This window comes from Dermochelys coriacea, chromosome 15, assembly GCF_009764565.3.
Source record: "Dermochelys coriacea isolate rDerCor1 chromosome 15, rDerCor1.pri.v4, whole genome shotgun sequence".
Classification (NCBI taxonomy): domain Eukaryota; kingdom Metazoa; phylum Chordata; order Testudines; family Dermochelyidae; genus Dermochelys; species Dermochelys coriacea.
Genome location: NC_050082.1, coordinates 12,581,781 through 12,606,374, shown reverse-complemented (window position 1 = coordinate 12,606,374; position 24,594 = coordinate 12,581,781). Strand labels below are relative to the sequence as shown.

General features: G+C 39.7%; 1 protein-coding gene across 16 annotated transcripts in view; it reads left to right on the top strand.

The window, feature by feature from the left end:
- Positions 1-11,371, top strand: part of CABIN1 (calcineurin binding protein 1) — a 230,800-nt gene extending 219,429 nt beyond the window's left edge. For 15 of the 16 annotated variants that reach the window (XM_043498477.1, XM_038373075.2, XM_038373072.2 and 12 more), the window contains 3 exons: positions 6,122-6,286; positions 9,295-9,521; positions 10,059-11,371. In XM_043498477.1, the coding sequence (XP_043354412.1) occupies positions 6,122-6,286; positions 9,295-9,521; positions 10,059-10,202 (536 nt within the window). In that variant the 3' untranslated portion in view covers positions 10,203-11,371. Of the gene's footprint in view, positions 1-6,121; positions 6,287-9,294; positions 9,522-10,058 lie in introns of those variants that run through there. The other variant, XR_006275953.1, reaches the window with a different exon arrangement.
- The last annotated feature ends 13,223 nt before the right edge of the window (positions 11,372-24,594 follow it).

Sequence of the window (24,594 nt, the reverse complement as noted above, 5' to 3'; positions counted from 1 at the left end):
TATCAGTCACCGTGTTTTAAGCCTTCTTTTTGCTTCCACGCTCAACCTTTTTTTTTTTCTCCATCTGCTCCAATATAACTTTCTCCGGTCTGTGTATTTAAGTGGGTCTTCATGCTAAAGACTTAGAATCCTAGAGATACAAAAGCCCTATTAAGTCATCTAATCCATTTTCCTGCAGGTACAATATTGTTCCCTTTAGAGAAGCAGCATAGACTAAACTAAGCACAATACCATCAGCCAGAAATACCAAAATGCTAATCCTACCTCTGTGACTTATTTGCTGTATAGTCTTGGACATGTTCCTTAACTCTCTGTGGAGCACTTAACTCTTCTCCCTTTTATAGGCATGGAGCTGTCCTCTCTGCAGGCCGAGGGTAGGCAGGATGCAGAAAGCTTTTCTATACTGTCCACGTCCTTAAGCACTAGCACAGCTCTTTGAAAGCTCGCTGAACACTTCCAAAAAAAAAAAAAGGTGGTGGGGGGGAAGAGGTGGAAATGGGGGCATGGAGTTCAGAGCAGAGTTTTTGTCCCCATGTCTATGCCCCATCTGAAAAATAGGGATAGCAATACTTACCTACCTTGCATGGTGAATTAAGGTTCGATTCTGTAACCCTTTGCTCGAGCTGAGAGTAGTACTTATATGCAATTAAACCCACTGAGGTCACTGAGACTAATTATGTGAGTGCTATTCAGTACAAGCAAAGATTGCAGAATAGGGTCTTCACTGTGTCTAAAATGTTTTTATTATGTAAAAGTACTATAGGACTACTTAATAGTATTATAGTTTCTAGTGTTTCCTTTCATAACACAATACTTGAAGGGTTTTTTTGTATTGTCTACTTAAGTATTTGATACTCTTGGCCATGGTTTCTCCCAGTCATGCCTTTTGGAAACACAGGTATGAATCTGTTTTGGAGTTCGAGTTCAGAACTCAGCTCTTCCATCTTTCCTATGATGAGATGATATTTTGCTCTTTCTCTCCCTCTCTTTTAGTCCTTAATATGTCTTTAGGTGTGTATATATTAATAGTTGCCTCCTTGAACAGCTGGAAAGCATCTGCTTACGGTGTTAGTCTTATTATCCCGTTTGTTTTGTCAGTTTTTGTGAATAAATAAAGGCAGGTGTTTGATTCTGATTAACATTATAATGTTGGTCTCTTGTAATACCTGATGGTACAAGGAAATCAAATGACACTGTACAGAGCACAAGGAGAGCAGAGCAGCAGTTTATCACTTACAACCCCTCTGCTTGTAAACTTTCTGTGCATCTGTAAAATGCATAGAGAATATTTGCCATTTTTTCATTGTATACATGTTAGATTAGCAAAATAATGTGTCGTATTTGTATATATGATGCTCACTGGAAGTATATAATATATATATCTACAGTTGTGTATATATGTATGCAATGTGTTCTCTGTATAAAGAGAGGCAGTGAGAGAGAATATTAACTATAATGAAGTCATGAACCCAGGCGCCCGCTATAGGCATCTGCAAACACTGGTTACCCTGGCAACAAGTGGAAAGAGGTTGGAGTGGAAAGCTGGAGTAGGTTGTTGCACTGAATTGTTTTCAGCTTGTTTCCTCCTCACTAAGGCAGGGAGATGTTGAAAGGTATGATGTGCCTCTTTCTATTGTGTATGTTATATTATGTATAATAGAGTGCTGTTGGGAAGGGGTACGCTAAAATTTTATCTTATTCAGCTCCATTTTGCTCAGACAGACATGAACTTTTCTATTTAAATATTAACATAAATGTTCTGTGTTGCAAATCTGTGTTTTCCCGTTGTGCTTACAGTTCGCAAGTTACACTACAGTGTTTGAGTGCCAAATAAATCTCTGAACTGTATCTGTCCCATCTTCTGCCCAGGGACGGGTGGCTATTGCATCTCCTCTTAATGTCTTTAAAAACTGATTTTATTTTGAAGCTGCGTTTGTAGAACTAACGTTTGAAAATCTACCAGGCTCGTACCAGTACTGTGTGATATAGAAAGATGTAGTTGAACAGGACTAAAAATGAGCTTCTGAACACCTCTAGACTGTGCTGTATCGATTTCCTTGTGCTGTTGTGCTGATGCAGAATATTGTAGCTCATGACTTAGTGGAGTCCTTGCCTCCCTGGGGAAAGTTTTTTTTATAAGAAGAACTAGGACATTATGTTCATCAGGGCTGTAACAGTGTCTTCCACAAAGGCAAGTATCGGAATATTTCTTCAGAATCTGTTTTAGGTAGATAGGAGAAAATTGAATTGCGCGTGTGTCTTTTTTTGTTTATCCTACAGTCTCTTGCTTTTTCTGTCTGTTCAAGGAGAAGAAATGTAGTGAATAACTCCATATTATATTGAAGTATCATTGGTACAAATTATGACAGGGACATTTGTATATGTATGTATACACACCTGTGTTCAGTGAGACCACAGGTTAAGTGAATTGTTTTTAGTATTTTGTTTGTAAATTCAGTTTTTAAACTTAGGAAAAAAAGCTGTCTCTCTCAAGTAACCATGGCACAAAACATCATAGTCACAAGAGAATAAAGAGTCTCAGCCAATATAGGGGCATAATTCAGTCACTGGGCATTTAACACCTCTGAGAGTAGAGTTATTAATTGATTAACTTGACATTGGCTCCTTGTTCTGGTTGTCTGGAGCATTCATTTCAATATTATATTAGCAATCACTGTTTCCAGAAAGGTCTCAATAAAAATTCATATTTAGAGTTATCAGATTTATGTCCTTTCATTTGTATTCTCTTAAGAGTGAAAGGGAGCTGACAAATTAAATCTAATTTTATTCAAGTGAAATCTAATCTTATTCTGTAAAACTAGATATACAAGACAAATTCAAAAGAAATTAATAAAGTAGATTATTGAATATGGGACAGGTTTACTGATAGATTATGTATATTTCAAGCTAGCGCCATTAGGCTAAAATTTGGTTGCTCAGAAGACCCAATCAATCAGGTCACGTGACACAATCTAGTTAGAATCAAAACATAGCAAATCAGTCCACAAAATGAAATACCTCATAATCAAACAAAGCAAATAATCAGCATTAAAGGATAAGTATTCAGTCATTAAGCAATAACAAAAATCACAGCTCTTAATTTGAATGAGTGGTAAACTTAAATTAGTTGCTGAATTATTAAGCCCCTGATATGATTTAGCAGTCAGTTACATGCGATTTCTTCTTAGGATATAGTTTACTTACAGGATTTACAGCACACTCATATTTAGTATTTTATCTAATGAAAGGAACAGTAGATGGCAAACCCAGGTGAATAAAGACCACTTCATGCTTATCCCAAATTCTTAAAATCTGTCATCTGAGATGTTGCAGCAGCAAGGTGGGATTTGATAGCCTGGCTGTTGTACAGTATAATCCCCCAAAATTGTCATTGTTCTCCTGCTTCTCTTTTGGGGAGGCTGGGCTGTTCCTTCCTTTCTACCTCAGAGTCAGAAGAATTTTTTTGCAATCATTTGATTCTGGAAGTCTACAGTGTCTAGCCCACAGCTTATCCTCAGAGGCCAGCAGCATAGAGGGCATTCGTCCTGTCTTCAGTCCACTTCAGAGCTGTTGTTCTTTTAGTACACAGCCTCTCGTACTCTTGCTTATTGTTAAACCACACTTACACCTGTTATAGAGAGAATCCAAGTTAGGAAGTTTGGGAAATAATAACACAGAACATAGACTCTGTTTCTTAAACTAAAAAAACTGAATTGTGTTTCTTCAGAATCCCTGTAGCTTAAGCACTCCATTTTGGTATTGTTTCAGGTTCTTCTTATCTGTTCACACAAAGCATATTTATATTTGACTGTTATCAAATATATTTTTGTTATCTTTGTTATAGGATATATGTTACCTTTGTTATAATGTTCTATGTGCTGCCATACAGGATAAGGTACAGAAGAAGAGCTCTGTGTAGCTCAAATGCTTGTCCATCTCACGCCAACAGCAGTTGGTCCAATAAAAGGTATTACCTCACGCACCTTATCTCTCTAATATCTTGGGACCAACAACATTGCACAGAGTACGATGCAGGAAGGAATATGGAGTAGAGTGCTGAAATGAGTGAACATATTCCTCTTTTTCAGACCTTTCTGCTTTATGGTTGATGATGAGTGGAGCATCACAGAATACATTCTGACTGTGTTTCACCTGATATCTGAACATTCATATGATGGAATTGTTATAGAATTTTCTGCCAGCAAATTTTTTGATTCTCAGGCTTATACAAACTAGCAGGCATAAGTTTAGGTGGCGTTTCTTTTTTTCACCAATTTGCATTTGCAAGTGCAATAATTTCATTGCCACCCGGCTTGATAAAATTATTCTCACGAACTGTGTTCAAGAAATTTAGGAAATGTAACTCCTTAATGAATTCTACCTAAATACGGAATCCCAGGTTAGCTAGATATTCCTTTTAATAGAGTTGGCAGGTTGTTCTTCAGCCATAAAACCTTTCTTTCAAACTCCTGCTGCAAAGGCAAGAATCAAGCAGCAGAACATCAGTGTAACAGATTGTGAGATCTTAACTACTTTGGATGGAAATGGAAAAGTGGTTTTCTCATTGCAAAAATACTGTTTTCTCCATAAATGGTGGCAAGTTGAAATATATGTTCCTTGGATAGGTTTCAGAGTAAAAGCCGTGTTAGTCTGTATTCGCAAAAAGAAAAGGAGTACTTGTGGCACCTTAGAGACTAACAGATTTATTAGAGCATAAGCTTTCGTGAGCTACAGCTCACTTCATCGGATGCATCCAATGAAGTGAGCTGTAGCTCACGAAAGCTTATGCTCTAATAAATCTGTTAGTCTCTAAGGTGCCACAAGTACTCCTTTTCTTTTTGTTCCTTGGATAGTAACCATTATCAATTAGTGAATCTAAGAAAGCTCACAGCTAGCTATTTCAGCCTATCCTTTCCAGAAAGGACTATGATCAGGGTCTCATGGTAGTCAGTGAAAATTATACTACTCATATCAAACATGCGGTCCTGGCCTTGGAATCTATATTTACATTCAGTACAATATTTTTCTAATATAAATTAGCATGGGTATGTGTGGCGGTTGGGTAGAGAGAAAGAGAGTATGCAAACCGGTACGTATACGTGTATATACTTTTGAATGCCAGACTCTGGGAATTTAACAATGCGTTGATCTAAAAAAACGCATTAGTAAAACTACAGTAGATATTTCATAGATTCGTAGATTCATAGATATTAAGATCAGAAGGGACCATTATGCTCATCTAGTCTGACCTCCTGCACAACGCAGGCCACAGAATCTCTCTCACCCACCCACTCCTCCAAAAAAACCTCTCACCTATGTCTGAGCTATAGAAGTCCTCAAATCGTGGTTTAAAGACTTCAAGGAGCAGAGAATCCTCCAGCAAGTGCCCCATGCTACAGAGCAAAGCGGAAAAACCTTCATGGCCTCTTCCAATCTGCCCTGGAGGAAAATTCCTTCCCGACCTCAAATATGGCAATCCGCTAAACCCTGAGCATATGGGCAAGATTGACCATGTCGCTAAAGGTTGAGCATTTAACTATAATTCCTTGTCTCCAAATAGGATAAGCCAATCTGCTGCTTCCACTGTGTCTAGATACTCATAATAAATAACCTTATAGCTTGCTTCAAGGAGGTTTTTAATATAGTATGTATCTTTTGTCATCAATAATCAGATACAAATCTCTTGGATCAGTGCTGGCATGGCACTCCAGCCAACATTATACCTCTGCATTGTCTGTGTAACGGTGTTTATGACAGGAGTTCTAATCCCCAGGTCTCAGAGGTTGATGATCACATATACACGTTTAGGGAATTCATTTGGCACATGGATGTGCCTTTGCATATGTGAGAATTATTTATCACACAGTGTTCCATCCAACTTTTAAAAATGCTATGTTTTTAAAGGCTTCATGAAAATCTGTGCTTTAATTGATGATACCATGTGTCAGAATTGTAATATTGCCACTTTAAATTGCCAGTATTTAATTTTCAATCATGGTATTGTTGAATAGTGGCAGAGTAATGAAATGCCCACCAGTTATAAGATACACACAAAATAATTAGAACTAAGAAAGGGATCAGAAAAATCTCTTAATCTGTGAATTATCTTTCATTAATGAAGAGGAGGAGGAGCTGGAAGGACCTTTGGAAGGGCTTGGATTTCAGCAGCAAGAGTCCCGACTTTGCCAACAGATGAAAATGGCTACTGTTGCTCCGTCACCTGAAGCTGCACACTGGCATGTGGAATCAGTGACCAGCACAAGCTCAGGACATGTCTGTACCCAAGGTAAGAATGTTCCGTGCTCCATAGAAGCCTAATGGTCTTTCTTTTGGTTTCATTTCATTTTGTTTTAATGAGCAATAAATCCATCTGTAGCAATCTTGTACCCACCAGGGGCTATGCTTTCCCTAGCCTTCTCTCCATGCCTTCAGTCTTCCAGATGTCATGGACATTCACGGAAGTGGCCCAGCTTCCTGGAGAAGTGCCGTATAATTCTTCATTGGTAATTCTCTTTGACATATGACTTGCATGCTGAATACCCGTGGCAGCATAGCCAAACACAAAGCACCATTGTACCTGGCCCTTACTCTGTAGTCTGTACTGCTTTTAAAATAATAGTCAGTTAAAAAATAAAAAGCTTACTGAGGTCACCTAAGATCTGCAGTATACCAAATCCAGAGGAGCTAACATGTCCAATCCTTTTGTCACTGCATCAGTTAGGCATTTTCCTAACAGGATTCTTCCATTGTCCCAGATAAATTGGATACAGTTTGAAAGCAAAATCGGAAATTCACATTTATTACCTTTATTTTTTCCATGACTCTTCTCTTCTAATTAAACAGCTGGAGTACCTGCCTCGTGGAAAGAGATTTTCAGCAAGATTCAAAGAGAGATTGGACATCTATGTGGATAACAAGAATATTCATAGTTATAACAGTTAATGCTTTTTTTTAAAAAATGGTTTTGGAAGGAATTTAAAGCCTCATGCTTCAGAGCTTAAGCCTGTCCCTCTAACTGTTAGGGATTGGGACAGGGACTGACTTCTTGTTCTGTGTTTGTACAGCACTGAGCACTTTGAAGTCCTGGTCCATGATTAGGGCTCCTAGGTGCTATAGTAATACAAATATAAATAATAAGATGATACCTACATGGGAAGCAGATTATCCTGCATTTGCCTATTGCAGTGTTTCTTGCACCTTCCTCTGAAGCATCTGGCACTGTCCACACTTGGAGACAAGATACTATGCTATAGAAGGACCTCAGGTCTGATTGAGAGTGGCAGATCTGATGATCCTATGTAGTACTAAGGAGACACCAAATTCAGTTTTACATCATTTTATAGGTGATGATGTGTCTACTTTCCTGGCAGGCATTTGTAAGTGGAGTTCCATTTGGCTCTGATTAAATAGCCCTGCCTAATCCCAATAAAACTGCCCAGCCTTTACAGGTTTCTAGAGCTGAAAGTGTTTAATTTGAAGAGCAGGAGGTTGGAGTACCTCTTACAGAGGCTCACATCGTGGGATCAGCCTCGCATAATTTGATTTTATTGGTTGGTAGTTTTTTGGTGGAGTGCTTTTTGTCATCGGTCCATATAGAACAAGTAGCAATATGGCTGAGAAATCTCTATTGGTCTCTGTCCTCTCTATGGACTAAGTAGGTCAACTAAGAGACAATGTCTTGTACTGATCATTATTACAGAAATATTATTTTTAATTTGTATTACTGTAGCTCCTAGGAGTTCTAATCATAGATCAGGGCCCCACAGTGCCTAGGTGCTGTGCAAGCACACAACAGAAAGATAATTTGTACTCCAAAGAGTTTACAGTCTAAGTGTAAGACAAGACAACAGCTGAATACAGACAAGACAGATGGGGAGAGTACAAAGAAACCATGAGACAGGAAGATAATGTAGCTGTGCAGATGTTTACAGGGAGCTCCTCCTAAGCGGAAGGGGCAAATGGAATAAGGTGCTTGTTTGAGCAAGCAGACAATGGATGCTGGCACCACTGGCTGATCTGAGGTGGGAGTCAATACCTCAACAGTGAATGAGAGATGATAGGTTGCACATGGTAGACCATGAGAGTGGTCTTGACAGGCAGCTTAAGTTTGATGCAATAGAGAAGAAGGAGCCTGTGGAGGGCTTCAAAGAGAGGAATGACATGATCAAAGTGATGGTCTAGGACAGGGTGGGCAAACTTTTTGGCCCGAGGGCCACATTGGCGTTGCAAAACTGTATGGAGGGCCGGGTAGGGAAGGCTGTGCCTCCCCAAAGAGCCTGCCCCCCCATCTACCCCCTTCCACTTCCCGCCCCCCTCAGAATCCCTGACCCATCCAACACTTCTTTTCCCCTGACTACCCACTCCCTGGACCCCGGACCCTAACCACCCTCCAGGATCCCAGCCCCTATCCAACCCCCCCCTTCTCCCTGTCCCCTGACTGCCCCGACCCCTGTCCACACCCCCACCCCTAACTGCCCACCGGGACCCCACCCCCTTTCCAACCTCCCTGTCCCCTGACTGCCCCGACCCCTATTCACACCCTTGCCCCCAGACAGGCCCCCCTGGGACTCCCACACCTATCCAACCCCCTCGTCCCCGACTGCCCCGACCCTTGTCCACACCCCCGCTCCCAGAGAGCCCCCCCCCGGGACTCCCACCCCTATCCATCCCCACCCCCGCCGTTCCCTGTCCCCTCACTGCCCCCGGGACCCCTTACCCCTTATCCAACCCCCTTCTTACCATGCTGCTCAGAGCAGCAAAGCCCCGCCGCCCGGCCAGAGCCAGCCACGCGGCCAGAGCACTGGTGGAACATCACGCTGAGGCTGCAGGGGAGGAGGGAACATCAGCGGAGAGCCGGGGGTGAGCCTCCCTGACTGGGAGCTCAGGGGCTGGGCAGGATGGCCCGTGGGCCATAGTTTGCCCACCTCTCGTCTAGGAAAACTAACTTTGCAGTGGCATTTTGAATGGATGTGAGTAGGGCAAGATTATGTTTGCCAAGTATTGTACTTATCAAGGAAAGCTTGAGATATAGTGCGTCTCAAGAAATATCACTGCCTTTTTGCTGTTACCTAGAGCATGAACTGCAGAATCCTGAATCGTTTTCTAGCACTTTGCATCTCTTCCTGCTCTTCCATTTCCTTTTCCATTTCTGAGTCTTCATACAAAAATCTTTGCAGTGAAATATATGACTGGCTCAGGTGATTCTTTTTTTAACTAAGATATTGTTTTCTATCCTGTGACATATGTAAGCCTGGAAAACCCCTGAAATTCTCTTCCTGATTTTTTTCTCCTCAGCCTCCGGTTCCAAGCCAGAAGTCAGTTCCAATTCACAGTCCTTGGAAAACCAGCAGAACAAGGCAGACAGCACCCGAGTAAAAACCCGCATTCTGCCCACCATGCCAAAGCTTTTTATCCCTTCATCTATCACGAAATTCCCACCTGAGATCACTGTCACCCCACCAACACCAACCTTACTTTCTCCAAAGGGCAGCATTTCAGAAGAGACAAAGCAAAAATTAAAGGTAATTCAAGAAAAAAGTCATGTTTGGGTTTTACCTTAATTCTCCCTTTAAAATGAGATTTTTCATGTCATTGGAACAACTTCTCCTGTCCCCAGCTCATCACAGGAGATGGTACAGGAAGTGGTATGAGGCCCTAGCTGCTCCCAAATGGAGTTACTTTAAGGACTAGTGAAGTGTAGGCTGTAGGTGAGCTCATAGATATCATGGTCCCAGTGCTTGCAGGAGTTCATAGCTACTGCAGTCCAAGCAGTAGTCGTGAAAAAGGACGAAGTAGAAATGCAGTCTGATTGGGATATCCCAGCTGTCCCAGTCTGTATCTTGCTATAGAGAGAACTTCAGGAGTACTGGCTGTGAGGAAGCTTACTGATGATTCAGTATTATGGAACCGCAAGCTGGGACACACAAAGTTTTACAAATAAGGGGACTCATAAATGTTGAGGAATAGCAGACATTTGTCTTTGAGCCCTGTGATCATGGGTTTATTCTAATTATTCAGCAATATATTTCTCTTTTTTTTTTCTTTTTTCTTTGGGTCAGTCTGCTATTTTGTCTGCTCAGTCTGCAGCAAATGTAAAGAAGGAGAGTCTTTGTCAGCCAGCATTGGAGATCTTAGAAACCTCAAGCCAAGAGTCCTCACTGGAGAGCGATACTGATGAAGATGACGACTACATGGACATATAAATAGATTGCAGTGTGGTGGTCACCAACAACACCAACCATATAACCATTCTTCTGTTGTCAGCATCACTGCCAGGCAGCACATCTTTCTCTTCGTTGGCATCGTCCTCCAATTAATCTTCATCAGCATTTTGTCATTCACCTCCATTATCTTCACCACCATCACTGCCTCTGTATTGCCTTCAAAAACTTCTCCATTCTACCCATCATGGTGCTTGACGGAAAGAATGATTGGACACCAGCCAGTTAATTCATCTGGACCAAAACATCACCCTTAAACTCCAGTAAAGCCAGTCTTGTGAGCTGCAGGCATTTCTTTCTACTTGCTGTTGCTTCTCCAAACCAGATCCTTGGGAGCCATTCCAGTGGTTTTTTCTTTAAACCTTCCCTTTAGCTGTCTTTTAGCATTTCTCCCTAGTTGACTTTTCCTCCAGATAATTTAGCAGCCCAGGCTCCTGCTCTGTGTTTCCAGCAACTCCCTCCAGTGGAGGGAAGAAGTTGGCAAACCAGCAAAGGTTTCTCCTGCATCACTAATTTCCTATGCCTTCTGGAGAGAATTGGTGAGTGTTTGGCTTCTTGGCACAGCCACAGGACATGTCAGAAGTTGGCTGGATGACAGATAACCAGGAAGTTGGGTTTCCAATGAAGGCAGAAGTTTTGTCCCTCCCAACTTGTGCTCATTTCACCCTTAAGTGTTAAGTCCAGTAAAATATTATTTACCTGAATGTTGGCTCAAAGAACTGGACTGAAGACACACCTTCCAGCATTGTCTTATGGTCCCTTCTCTTCTAATTGCCTTGGACAAGCATTTTGGGCCAGGGGCTAGATGATATTTTTATGGTGGTATTGGGGAATGTTATAGATTTCAATACCATTTCAGTCTGTTTTTTACAGAATGACACGAAAAGGTGTTTTTTATCTATCCGAAGAGGGATTGCTCACAGTTATTTATATGGGAAAATAATGGTAACAATCAGCATCTTTTTCTACTGAATGTTAACTTTGTAATTTAATGAATGCAAACCATGCAAAAATATATATATATGCCACATATATAATATGCATACAGCTTGCCATGTTAGATTGCTCTTTGTGTTTGGGGGGAGGTGTGTTTTTGTGCAGTGCGGAGCTTTGTATAAACATTTTTTCTAATAAAGTTAAAATGTACTCACGGTTGCCTCTCTTAACTGCTGGTTGGAAAGAGCAGGACATCTGTTCATCCTCCCATGATTCTGGAAAAAGGTGCCCTTTGTGGTAAGAGGAGGGATGGGGGGGGAATTCATTATTTTGTAAAGACTGGCCACAAATCCATCTTAAATACATCTGGTCTCACATCTCCATCTCCTCAAGAACTGACCAAGGCCAGTTCAGACAATGTTGCCAAACATGCAGCCACAGGAAGCCCTACTACGAAATCCATTCTAAATTTTTTTCATGACACATCTGGGGTATTATTATTTGTATTATTGTAACACCGAAGAGTCCTATTCATGGGCCTGGACCCCATTGTGCTGGACATTGTACAAACACAGAACAAAAAGACAGTCCCTTCCTCAGAGAGCATACAGTCCACTCTTTGAACACTGATGGATAACATAAGGGAAGAGAACATAGCCCAGTGATGACAATGGCCATATTGAAAGAGTATTTGACTGTACAAACCTGAAATTCATACAATATCATAGCAATCACTTTTTCTTGTTAGGAGGAAGAACTCGTTTTTAACATGAATCCTGAACAGATATGAGCCCAGGTCAAAACAGAAATTCAAATATTTACAACCTTTGGAAGTGTTCAGATCCAATTTGCATCTCAGATCCATCATTTAAAACTTTAACTACCACCACAGAGTTTAGTTTGAATAGAGTACAACTGGGAAACATGTCCACCAATCAGGACATCAACAAATTCTAATGAAACTAGGTCTAGTTAACAGAAATTACAAAATTATCTACATGAATCTGAGAGAGAGAGAGAGAGAGAGAGAGAGAGAGAGAGAGAGAGGATATTTGTGAGGATCAGTGAACAAGCAATGCAGATGTATTCATTGTCAATGAAGAAAGTATCCAGTGCTGTCTTGTTCATTAATTTGGCCTGCTTTTTTATAAACCGAATGCATAGCACAATATATTTTGTAGACATTAACTGACTGGGTTGTTGTCTGTGGTTGGTTTGTTTGTTTGTTTTTTAACATCTTGTGGTCTGTGTCTGTTTCTGTGTAACATGAGGTCACCCAACAGGAGTGGTACAGTCTACCGCAAGAAATAGAAGACAGTGAACAGTATGGACCTCAGGGCCAAACTTCGATGGATCATGTAATTCTATGCAATGTTCATTCACGCAAATGGACTTGACCATGTAGGTCTTTGGTCAATATATACTCCAATGTATGGTTAAGTTTAGGATAATCTGAATTCTTGGCTCCATGTATATAGCATGGGTTTGGCGATACTATACCAAGACTGAGGATTTGATTGGATCTTTGATAGCCTATTTTCACTGTATTCCTTATACAATATATATATTGCAATTTTTCAGTAAAATTAATCTGGGTATTTTGTTTTAAAAACATTTAATTCCTATTCTATGATGATTTTTATCTGCATAAATCAACAACATACCTTTTATTCAAAGAATTAAGTTTGTAAGTGCAAAGTATTATATTTACCTTTATTTCTCCTGAGGATTCCAAGGTGCTAGAAATTCTTCTGATATATTGTCCATATTTTTCCAACATTTTCTAAACTGTCTTGGTTTTTCTTTCACCCCAACCCCACCTCCTTTTTTATGAGGTGTTCTTTTTTGTGCTCATAAAAGGGTGTAACAAGGCTAGAGATTGCCATTTTCTGTTAGCAAAGCAAGTTGAACGTTGCAGGTCTGTTTTAAACACAATCTGCAGTACTGTGTAATCTGTGCTTTGGCCTGGATTGAAAGCTCTCAATTGCTTCTCTCCTTTCCTTTTATCTGTTTTGCTTAATTCCCATTACCCTCAAGTGACTTGAGGACTTTCTTCTTTATACACATGAAGGTGGTTCATAATGATTTGGTACATGTACTGCCTCCTCCAAGCACGAGTCTTCAGCTACTGACTACATACTGTTCTGGCAAGATTCCATGCCATCTTTTATAATTGTATTTCTGCTGACTTCAGCCAAAGGAACCACATACCTTCCTTATACCCCAAACCGTGTCTCTGTAAGTGATGATTATTCAGTCACTGTTCAACTCAGTGAAACTTGTTCTGAGGCAAAAGATGCCAGTAAGGATGCATTTTGTGTGACATGCTTGTCTTAAAGCCACGTGCAAAAGGGACCACGTAGTGAATCCCGACTTTTAAAAACCAAGAGAAACTTCCACTCATTATCGCCTTTTGAGAGGCCAGTCAATAAAGTCCAATAAAGTGGGATTTGTTCCAGTTATAGCCACTGGAGTAGCTGCACCAATGTAAAACCCTAAACTAGACAGGTAAAACTGATATTAGTCATACCTTGCACTGGTGTAGTTTACCTCAGTTTCAAGCAGAGGTAAGCTGTGATGGTGCAAATCATATTTTATGGTAACTTGAAATCCCCAGTGTAGATAAGACATAATTATCAAGCTAACATCATTTCCAGCTTCAGACTTGCATATCAAATGTAGGCAAGTAGCCCAACTTCACTTATCTACCTCCTGTGATGATACGTTTTTTAGGGGAACTGCTGGACCACCATCACCTCTGACATCTGTGGAAAGGTTCCTGGGTCTCTTCATAAGATTGTGCCAGATAAATAACAACTAACAAAAAAAGGAAAAAAAAGGAAAAAAAAAAAAGGCTGATGAGAGCTCCCTTTATTGTAAAGGAACATAGGGAGGAAGCTCTAATGCCAAATATGAGTTTAAAGGAAAAATGTTCTTTATACTCAGCACATGGAGTAAGAAGCTCTTCTTGCCATTTAAAAACACTACTGTATTAGAAAATGGACTGTTACATCGTCCTCCCTGCTTTAACAATGGGAAGAACTTTAACATTTAAACATGAAACTTGGTTTACCTGGTAAAACATATTGTTGGTGTTCAATGACGTTTTCAGCAGAATGGCTGGTGCTAGCACAAGATTCCAAAACTTCAGACAAAAGGCATTATTTCTGTGTAGCAAGAAATGATTCTCCGTATATAACACTGAATGAACAAAGTGGTAACAGCTTTCTTTGCAACTGTTCCCCATGTCTCCTTGGATCTTCTGTGCTAGTCTTTGTTACATTCATAGCAGTTGTACACTAAGTGACCAGCCGAAGGAGGTCAGACCAGCGTTTTCAATTTCAGTGCACAAGCATCTTCCAAAACCAGCAGGATCCCTAATGAAAGAGTTTTTTGTCCTGGTTATTCTCTCAGTAATTTCTTAAGAGCAAATCCACAATTGTTTCACTTCCACTCAGATTTTGATATATCAAAATTCCCTTAAATTTGACACTAAAAACAGAACAAAAAAGAACAAACCCAGACTTCTTGTATAATCACAAAAGTTTAGCATCTCGGAGCAAGGGGAAATATTACTATTTTGAGTCTGAGGTTTAGAAGACTTTCTGAGGATTTCTAATGTTCCTGCACCTAACTGGTGTTCTTCCTCTGTGTCAAAAATATAATTTTTTAAAAAGTGAATAAACTTAACTCCACAATTAAAATGTGGGATCAGGTAATACTGCAAAAGTCTTCATTAGTCACATCAAGTATTAGTATGTTCAGATGTTTTCAATTCAGAGTGAAAGTCTGTCCTTTGGATAATGACATAAATGTGTCTCTTGCAGCCAAAGGAAACAAGACTTGATAAGGGACTTGTCAAGGGAAGGGACCAGGAAAGGATGAGGAAGGTCTGTCAGCAGAAGTGGAGGCTACAGTAAGGAATCTGAATTTGGTCAGGTTGGACTCAATGGAAGCAAAGAGGTGCCAGGTGAGGATAGAACATAGGATTCACCTTGTTTGATCAGATCAGTCAGCTGTCAAGTCCAGTGTGCTGCCTTTGGCAGTGGTGATGACAATTCTGGGGAAGGTTAAAAGTCTATAATGCATCTGGGCAATTTGTGCAAGGCTATACACAGGGCAGAGCTATGCACCTACTTAGTCCTATAGGTGATCATCATACGTCTTAAGGCCCAGTCCACACCTAATTCTTAAATTGATCTAGCTATGTTGCTCGGGGGTGTGACAAATTCATACCCTTAAGAAGCATAGTTCAGCTGACCTAAGCCCCAGTGTAGACACCGCTAGGTCAATGGAAGAATCAGTGTAGACACTCACTACAGTGACAGGAGGGGTTCTCCCGTTAATGTAGTTAATCCACCTCCCAAAAGGGCAGTAGCTAGGTAGATAGAAGAATTCTGAAGGTTAGGTCGACTTCACTATGTTGCTCAGGTATGGATTTTTCACACCCCCTGAGTGACCTAGCAGGGTCAACCTAACATTTTAATGTAGGCCTAGCCTTAGAGAAGAGAAGGGCTTTAGGCAAGAAGAGAGGGTCTGCAGCAGGGATTTCCCTACAACCCTCCCTCCCCCCAGATTTCCCCAACCACCCCCCTAGTAGTCAACTAGTTATATCAAGGAGTGTTGCCAATTTAGTCTGTTGGAAATTTGAATTGAAATTGAAACATAAATACACACTTTAAAAGCATATATGGTATGTGATAAAATGCCTGTACCTGGTGGAAAAGCATAATAGGTTTGAAAAGTATGAACAAAGACTAGCTTCCTCACACAGCTGTTTTTTTTTTTTCCTGACAATGTGGATGCATTCATTTTGATTGGTAAATAAGGTCTGAATGAGCTCTCCCCTGACAACTAGTGATGAGCCAGGTGTTCAGGATCAAATTGTATTTACATGAAAACACCTACTTTGCCTAGGTATCCAGCTGACAGAGCTGTGTTACTGAAGCGATCAATTTTAGCTGGTGTTGGGTAACAAATCACTTTTGTATTGAATGCGGAGGTAATGAAATGTTATCCTTATTGTGTGAGTAAAGGGCAGCAGAATGGTACATAGCCTGTCCTGATTGAGGAGGTCACCCCCAGTGCTTAATTTTTGCCAAGTCTGAGCCCTGGCACATCTGGGCTTGGTAGTTCATAGCCCCGGGACTTCTGGGCTTGCCACATCAGATATGAAAGTAAAAAATGTGCTTGAGCCCCAGCACTTCTTTCATTCCAAATTAAGCACTGGTCACTCTCAACTGAACTGCACTCGCTAAGCAAGGGTTTTTGATGGCAGATCCCAGTGGGGGGAGAGAGAGGGTGGGGATAGGTGTTTTGCTTGGTGGTGTGGGCTCTGCCTAAGTCACAGGCACTATTTGACCTGTCCCCTCCTGTTTAAAGACAAAGCTGATAAGGCTCAACTGAGAGGATTTTTTTTTTGGTTAAGTGACCACTAGAGCTGAAATCACTGATAATCAAGCCTAAGTGTTTAGACCTGCTGCAGGACAGTGTTTCTGTGAAAGAGACAGTCCAACCTCCACTAGCAGCGAGGTTCCCCCATGGAGAGCTGAAATAACTGAGAGGTGGTGGAACCTCAAGAGACTCAAGAGGTCACAGTGGCAGGTAACAGCAGAAGGTGATGGCGCAAGACCATTGGTGACGGAGAGATGAAGTGAACAATGGCATGACGAACAGTGGTCAGAGTAAGTGGCCATGGCAAGTGGCTGGAGGAACAAGTAAGGTGCCTTCTCCTCCTCTGTCCCCCAGGGTGGGAGGTGAACTCAAGCAAAAGCACCTCTGAACTCTGGGTCTCCTTTGACCAAGGACAACAACTATGAGTTGACAGTGGTGGAGGGAGAAGGGAGGGGTACGTTAAAGGAACATTTGTTTGTTGGACTATGTTTTAGTGACTTTGCTCCAGAATGCTAGATTTGTGACTGGGAAATGTATCTAAATATACATTTCCTAGTAGACCAAGATTTTTAAAACGCATTATTTGCCAAGGTCATTATCTCACATTATCGCTATCTCGAGAGGTTGTTATCTTGGGGAGTTTCTGTACTAAACATTTTTATTATATTATAATTACTTTTTACATAAGAACATAAGAATGGCCATACTGGGTCAAACCAATGGTCCATCTAGCCCAGAATCCTGTCTTCTGACAGTGGCCAATGCCAGGTGCTTCAAAGGGAATGAACAGAAAAGAGCAATTATCGAGTGATCCATCCCCTGTTGTCCGCTCCCAGCTTCTGGCAAACAGAGGCAAGGAACACTCAGAGTGTGGTGTTGCATCTCTGTCCATCCTGCTAATAGCCATTGATGGACCTGTCGTCCATGAACTTATCTGGTTCTTTTTTTAACCCTGTTATAGTTTTGGACTTCACAACATCCCCTGGCAAAAAGTTCCACAGGCTGACTGTGTGTTGTATGAAGTACTTCTTTTTGTTTTAAACCTGATGTCTATTAATTTCACTGCGTGAACCCTAGTTCTTGTGTTATGAGAAGGAGTAAATAACACTTCTTTATTCACTTTCTCCACATCAGTCAAGATTTTATAGACCTCTATCGTATCCCCTCTTAGTCGTTGAAAAGTCCCAGTTTTATATAATCTCTCCTCATATGAAAGCTGTTCCGTACCCCTAATCATTTTAGTTGCCGTTTTCTATACTTTTTCCAACTCCAATACATCTTTTTTTAGTTGGGGTGACCTAGAACTGCATGCAGTATTCAAGATATGGGTGTACCATGGATTTATATAGTAAGAGTGGAGAACTTGGTTTCCCAGACTGATCAGCAAATCAATGCTGACAACTTATGTGAAAAGGCTGCAAAACACCAAGCCTTTGGACTGCATTGGCATGCAGAAATCCTTATAAGCCAGTCACTGTTAAAGCCAATTTTAGAAGTACTTAATGAGGCTGTTAAGAATGCTGGAGACACAACACAGTTTATGAGAACAAATATGGCTGTCGCATCATACTTTCTATTTAAGCAAGAGGTACCACACGCTACAAACTGGAGGCCAATGTTAAGTGCATAGTCACTTGTTAATCCTGAAGTTGACCAAGACCAACAAATGCTCACTATCTTTCTGCAAGAAGCTCAGTTGACTGGTTAGAAGCAGTGCAACAGTGAAAGACTCAGCAGTTGAAAAAGTGAAGAACTCTCTCACCACATTCAGCAAATGTGCATACATGGCTGATGAATGCATCGATGCAAATGGGTGTCAAGTATTAAGTCATTGAGTATGTTATCTTGATGTCAGTGGTAGGCCAGTAGATGCATTTCTACGTGTTCACATTACAGAAGACACATTGGCTGCATCTGTGACAACCCACATCTTAGAAGAATTAAATGCTTGTAAATTGTACCCAAAAGAGATGGCTGCCTGTGCATTTGATGGAGTCGCAAACTTCTTTGGAAGACATAGTGGAGTATAAACTTTGCTCAGGGAAAAGTGTAATCCTAATCTCTCCTGTGCCAACTACAGAGGCCAGTTACTTCAGCTAGCACTAGTATCAGGTGCAGAATCTTAAAGACATTTAAAAAGCCATAAATTTAATGTCTTTGTTATATTCTATTTTTCAGCAAGAGTCCAAGAGGACTGAAAGTCTTGGAAAAAATAGAAGATACCCTGGCACTAAAATTCAAATGAGTCCAACCTGGGAAGACCCGCTGGCTTTCTCATAAGCAGCCCTTGGCTGTTGTCTTCAAATTACTGCAACCATTATTATTGGCTTTGGAGAGTATCCACCAAGATGGGCCAGATCTAAGTAGGGAGGCTGGTGGACTACTTTTGGTACTAAATTCAGAGAAGCCTATTGTCATTCTCTCTCTTGTAAGTCTACTGTTGAAACCACTTTGATCATTAAACAATGGTATCTAGGCATCTGCTACAACAGTAGTAGACCTTTGTCCAGCAATAGAAGCTACACTTAGATCAGCGAGATATACATTGAAAACATAGTGGAAGAAGCAAAGACTTCAGTTCAGAAGTTGACTAATTAAGACACGTATATTGACTCCTTAAGTGAAGAGAACAAGACGTGTTCGTTAAGCCAGCTGAAAAAGTACATAGACTTGATTCTTACAAATATACAATAGCAATTTCTGGATTCTACTCGATCTCCACATAGCTTTTACAGATGCCTGTCTTATAAAACACCTACAGTTGAGTGGAGTGAGGCACTACCAGCAATGGGGCTGCCATGTGCTCAGGACAGAATAGAGAATTTGAACAGAGTGGAATATCATAAGATGAACAATTGAAGATTTGACTTCAACTTCTTCTTTATCATCTCTAGTGGTTCAACCCAATCTTTGTGCTATATTTCCTGGGATGAAAGAAGTAGAAATCCATCTCTTGCTTCTCCCAGTCATAACAGCTACATTGAGCATTCTTTTTCCTCATTGAACAGAATTTTGTGTTCTGAAAGGAGTCACCCTCTGCTCAGATCATGAGCATATCATGAAGGACTGGCAGTACCAGGCACACAAGAAGCCACCAAAGATAAATACACTGCATTCAGGAAGTTCATGAATAGAGTTGTGCAAAATTACAACAAGAAACCAAGAAGGCTGTAGATGATGTGCTTCATAGTAGGCTTGAGTAGCCAACTTTCATTTGTGTGATGATTTTAAAACATGAGTTAAATCTAATGGTTATGGAACAATTTTTAGTTTTTACTATCGTGCCATATAGCCCACCTTCGCCCTAACAGTCTCACCCCTTGTCAGCCATCATCCTCCCTGTATATTTGAACACCTTTCCCTAATTTCAATTCCTGGGGAAAACACTGGTCTGTAGTTACTGCCAGACTTCCTCTTCCTTTTGATTAATGATTAGTTCCAAACTATGGAGAGTGAAATGTTGGTCCTGTTTAGTGCACAAGCATTTTGGGGGAAGTCTGGAGTTGTTTCTTTCACTCTCTACCTCCCTTTTTGTTCCTTTTCACCATTGTTGTCCATTTACTACCCACCCTGCTGCTATCTGCTCATATCTGTAACTACCCTGGCAGACTTCTCAATAGCGGAGATTGCCTTTCTGCATCCAGCTGTCTGCCACATATATATCCAGAATGCTGAGTGATGATGTCACAGCCTAAGTGGCACTTTGATGAAGGGAATGAGTTTAGAAAGTTTAAATAGCAGACTCCAAAGGTATCCTAATTGACTAAATTTATCTTTATACAAAGTTATATGAAATGTAGAAAGGACGTTTAGTCCTATTAGGATTTTTTTAAAAAGTAAAATTGTTGGCCTGCTGACCTTGATAGTCATCTTAAAGTAAGGTTTCAGAGTAGCAGCCGTCTTAGTCTGTATCCGCAAAAAGAAAAGGAGTACTTGTGGCACCTTAGAGACTAACAAATTTATTTGAGCATAAGCTTTCGTGAGCTAAAACTCTCTTCATCGAATGTTATCTTAAAGTAACACTCTTTTTTTTTCTTTAACACTAGAGGGTGCCATGTTGCAGAATAAAAGCTAAAATCAAAATAGATGAATACAGGGTAGATTGGTTTTAAATCAAAGCAATTTAAATCCCCAATTTTAATCATGATATAAATCAAAAAGCAGGAAACCTTAATGTAAATAATTGATTTTAATTGTGTTTGTCATTTGTACTTTAGTTATTTTCCTAAAGAGAGGTTAATTTTCATTAAAACATGGATTTGCAACTAAACATAGTCTTTACACTAAATGTGATGATTCTTTTTGCTAACCTGGAGGGGATATAGTAGAACCTCAGAGTTACGAACACCTCAAGAATGGAGGTTATTCATAACCCTCAGCAAAATGTTATGGTTGTTCTTTCAAAAGTTTACAAGTGAACATTGACTTAATACTCCTCCAAAACTTTACTATGCAGAAGAAAGATGATGCTTTCTCTTTATTTTTTTTTTAGTAGTTTACATTTAACAAATTCCTGTCTTTGCATGGGTTTTTTTGTTTTTATTTATTTTATTTTTTTTTGTGTCTGCTGCTGACTGATTGTGTTCTTCTGGTTCCGAATGAAGTGTGTGGATGACTGGTCAGTTCGTAACTCTGGAGTTCTAAACTGTGAGGTTCTACTGTACTATGTTGACATTTATTTCAAGCAGTTATAAAACTTAATTTACATTTATTTAGATTCTTATTTTTTTACATTTTTATTATGTTAACAGTGAATGATGCATTTCTTATTTATTAGATTAATTTTGTCTTGTGGTTTTTGTCAAGCTCTGTTTAGATGGAAATTCAATTAAAAATGCACAAAGCCATCATTTTTTATTGAAAAAAACTACCTAAAGTAGGATGGATACATAAGAAAAAAAGTTTATCAACGCATGTTTTGCATTTAAAACTAACTGATTTACTAAACAAAGGAAGTATTATTTGTAGTTAGTGATTGAGCTGATTGGTTTTGGTCACAAATTCCTTTAAGAGTTTAGAACTAACAGATCTCATTCTCAGACATAGTTTTGATTCATAGATTGGAAAAGGAAAACAAGCTTTCCTGTTTTTTCAATTCTTAGTTGGTTTCTTAACTTTTGAATGAGCTAGTCTTTCAGCTGAACTAGTTGAGTAAACTGAAGTGAAGAAATTATTCTCTGCACCTGCAGAAGAGGCTATTGATGTCAAAAACTTGGCTTCAGAGTAGCAGCCGTGTTAGTCTGTATTCGCAAAAAACAAAAGGAATACTTGTGGCACCTTAGAGACTAAGAAATTTATTTGAGCATAAGCTTTCATGAGCATTTCAACAAGCTCTGGTTCCAGGAGCTTAGCCAGTTACATCCACCAGTCACTGATTTGACTTTCTTTAAAATATGGCAGCAAACATGTACTGCTTCATTTAAATGATTTTAATATATTATAGTAAGTTTAGGCCTTAATAGAAGTTGTCAACTTCAGATTTAATTTTAATGGGTTTTTCTTTATAAAAAAAAAGTGTTTACGTTTAAAAAATTTAAATTTAAAAAAATCTTTGTCCCTGGATAACCAAAGTCTTCATTTGAGCCCTTCAAAGATCAAACGATCTTAAGCTAAGGTATCCATGTTCCCCCCCGCCCAATCTGTTTCTGCAGAACCTTAAAAAATCTTGTTAGAAGTATCCTTTGCGCAGAATTATAGTTAAATCTAACAGTTGAAAGGACGAATTCATTCTCAGCAAATCCCCCGGGATTAAGGTGGAGTCAATTTAAATTGTATTCCTATTGCTTAAAGTTCTTGGAAACACACAAAAATTATGCGTTATTGCTACTAATGCTGTTTGCAGTTCTGTTTTGCCTGAAAACAGAATTATTCTGTGCATGTTTGCCAGATTAAAGTTGTTTTGATCTTTGGCCCCTTGGGTGTATTTTGTTTGATTAAAGTTAAGCATTTTTTTTCTTTAAAAGAACTCCTGATAAGTGCTTATACAGCTTATTTTGGAAAGGGGTGAAAGTCCTGGTGTGTTAACTAATATCTTTGTATTAAATGGGTCAAATTGTGCTTTCAGTTACATCAGTATAAATCCTGAGTGACTTCATTTAGTTAATTGCAGTTACTCAGGACTTCCAGTAGTGTAACTGAGAGCAGAATTTGGCCCCTGGTATTTATTCTCATTGCTTTGTAAAGTGCTTTGAGATACTTTGTTAAAGACACTGCATAAAACCAAATCCTAATTAGGGACAAAAACATGAGTCTGCGAGTAGCATAAGAATGAAATTTGCAGAGAGGTTTTGAGCTGGAAAAGGCTGTACAGCTGTGTCCAATGTATAAGAAGGAATAACTGAACAGGCAGCTAGGAGCTAAAATCAGGTACTATACTCATCTTACAATAATGCACGTGAATTAGGATAGTGAGAAATAGCTCTGGCATGGCATGGTCTGCAGTAATCAGAAAAATAAAAGGCACATAAGTTCCTGCCTCTTCCTTCAATGGGAAGAATAAAATTCATTTTTGCCTTCCTTTAGGATTTATTTGTGCAATTAGATGATTGGATATATGGCTTAGTATGAAAGTCCTCAATTATAGAGTCCCATTGGGGGGAACACTTCACAACATGTCTCTAAGTAAACTGTAAGGAACACTTCCTATTTGAAATCTTGTCAATATATTTGAAAAACAAAGTAGAAAGTAGTTTCTGGTACAAAATTAGCCACTGCCAATTTTTATTTCACAATCCATTTTTTTAAAAACATTTTTCTCTCACCTGTTGTTTGATGTCCCACACAGTCAACGGGGGAACCAGTGAAACTGATGATGCACAAAGTGCTGTCAAATGCACAAAGTAACCAAACTGAAATAACACAGAAATATTTTTTTCTAATCTCTCTGCTTGTCTATATGGCTAGTTAGTGCATGGCAAGCCTGGGTGTGAATGTACAGAGTGCTAGCATGCGATGCATTAACTAACAGTGTGGACCCTGTTACCATACTCTAACCTGGTCCCTTAGTATGCTTTGATGTACTTAGTGCATTAAGGAACTTTTAGTGTTCTGTAGCAGGGTCCCTACGGCCAGTTAGTGCACAGTAGGCTAATGTGCTGTACGTTCACACCTCTGCTTGCCATGCACTAACTAGCCATCTAGAAAAGTCCTCAGACACAGTAATTTTAGGCTTGCCACAACAGTAGGTTAAAAAACTCACTGTTCAATTTTTAAGTAAATTGTTTCAGAGTAGCAGCCGTGTTAGTCTGTATTCGCAAAAAGAAAAGGAGTACTTGTGGCACCTTAGAGACTAACAAATTTATTAGAGCATAAGCTTTCGTGAGCTACAGCTCAATGCATCCGATGAAGTGAGCTGTAGCTCACGAAAGCTTATGCTCTAATAAATTTGTTAGTCTCTAAGGTGCCACAAGTACTCCTTTTCTTTCTAAGTAAATTGTATGTTTTAAACATACTAAGTAGTATGTAAATGTATGAGTACATGTTTGTTGCAATAAAACCAGGTACCAAATATGCAAGTACAGTAAGAACCTGCCAAACTCAGGTAAAACGGTTTTTGAAAATCAAGATCAGATTTTCCGATACTGATCACCTCTAGCTGCTGCTGTTGTGTACGTACAGTGCTTTGCTCAAAATAACCTAATTTCCCATTTGGGACTCTAAGAGTTACTATAATAGAAATGTTTCAGAGTAGCAGCCGTGTTAGTCTGTATCCACAAAAAGAAAAGGAGGACTTGTGGCACCTTAGAGACTAACAAATTTATTTGAGATTAAGCTTTTGTGAGCTACAGCTCACTTCATCAGATGCATTCAGTGGAAAATACAGTGAGGAGATTTATATACACAGAGAACATGAAACAATGGGTGTTACCATACACACTGTAAGCGGTAATAGCTCACCTTACCTGATCACTCTCGTTATAGTGTGTATGGTAACACCCATTGTTTCATGTTCTCTGTGTATATAAATCTCCCCACTGTATTTTCCACTGAATGCATCCGATGAAGTGAGCTGTAGCTCACAAAAGCTTACGCTCAAATAAATTTG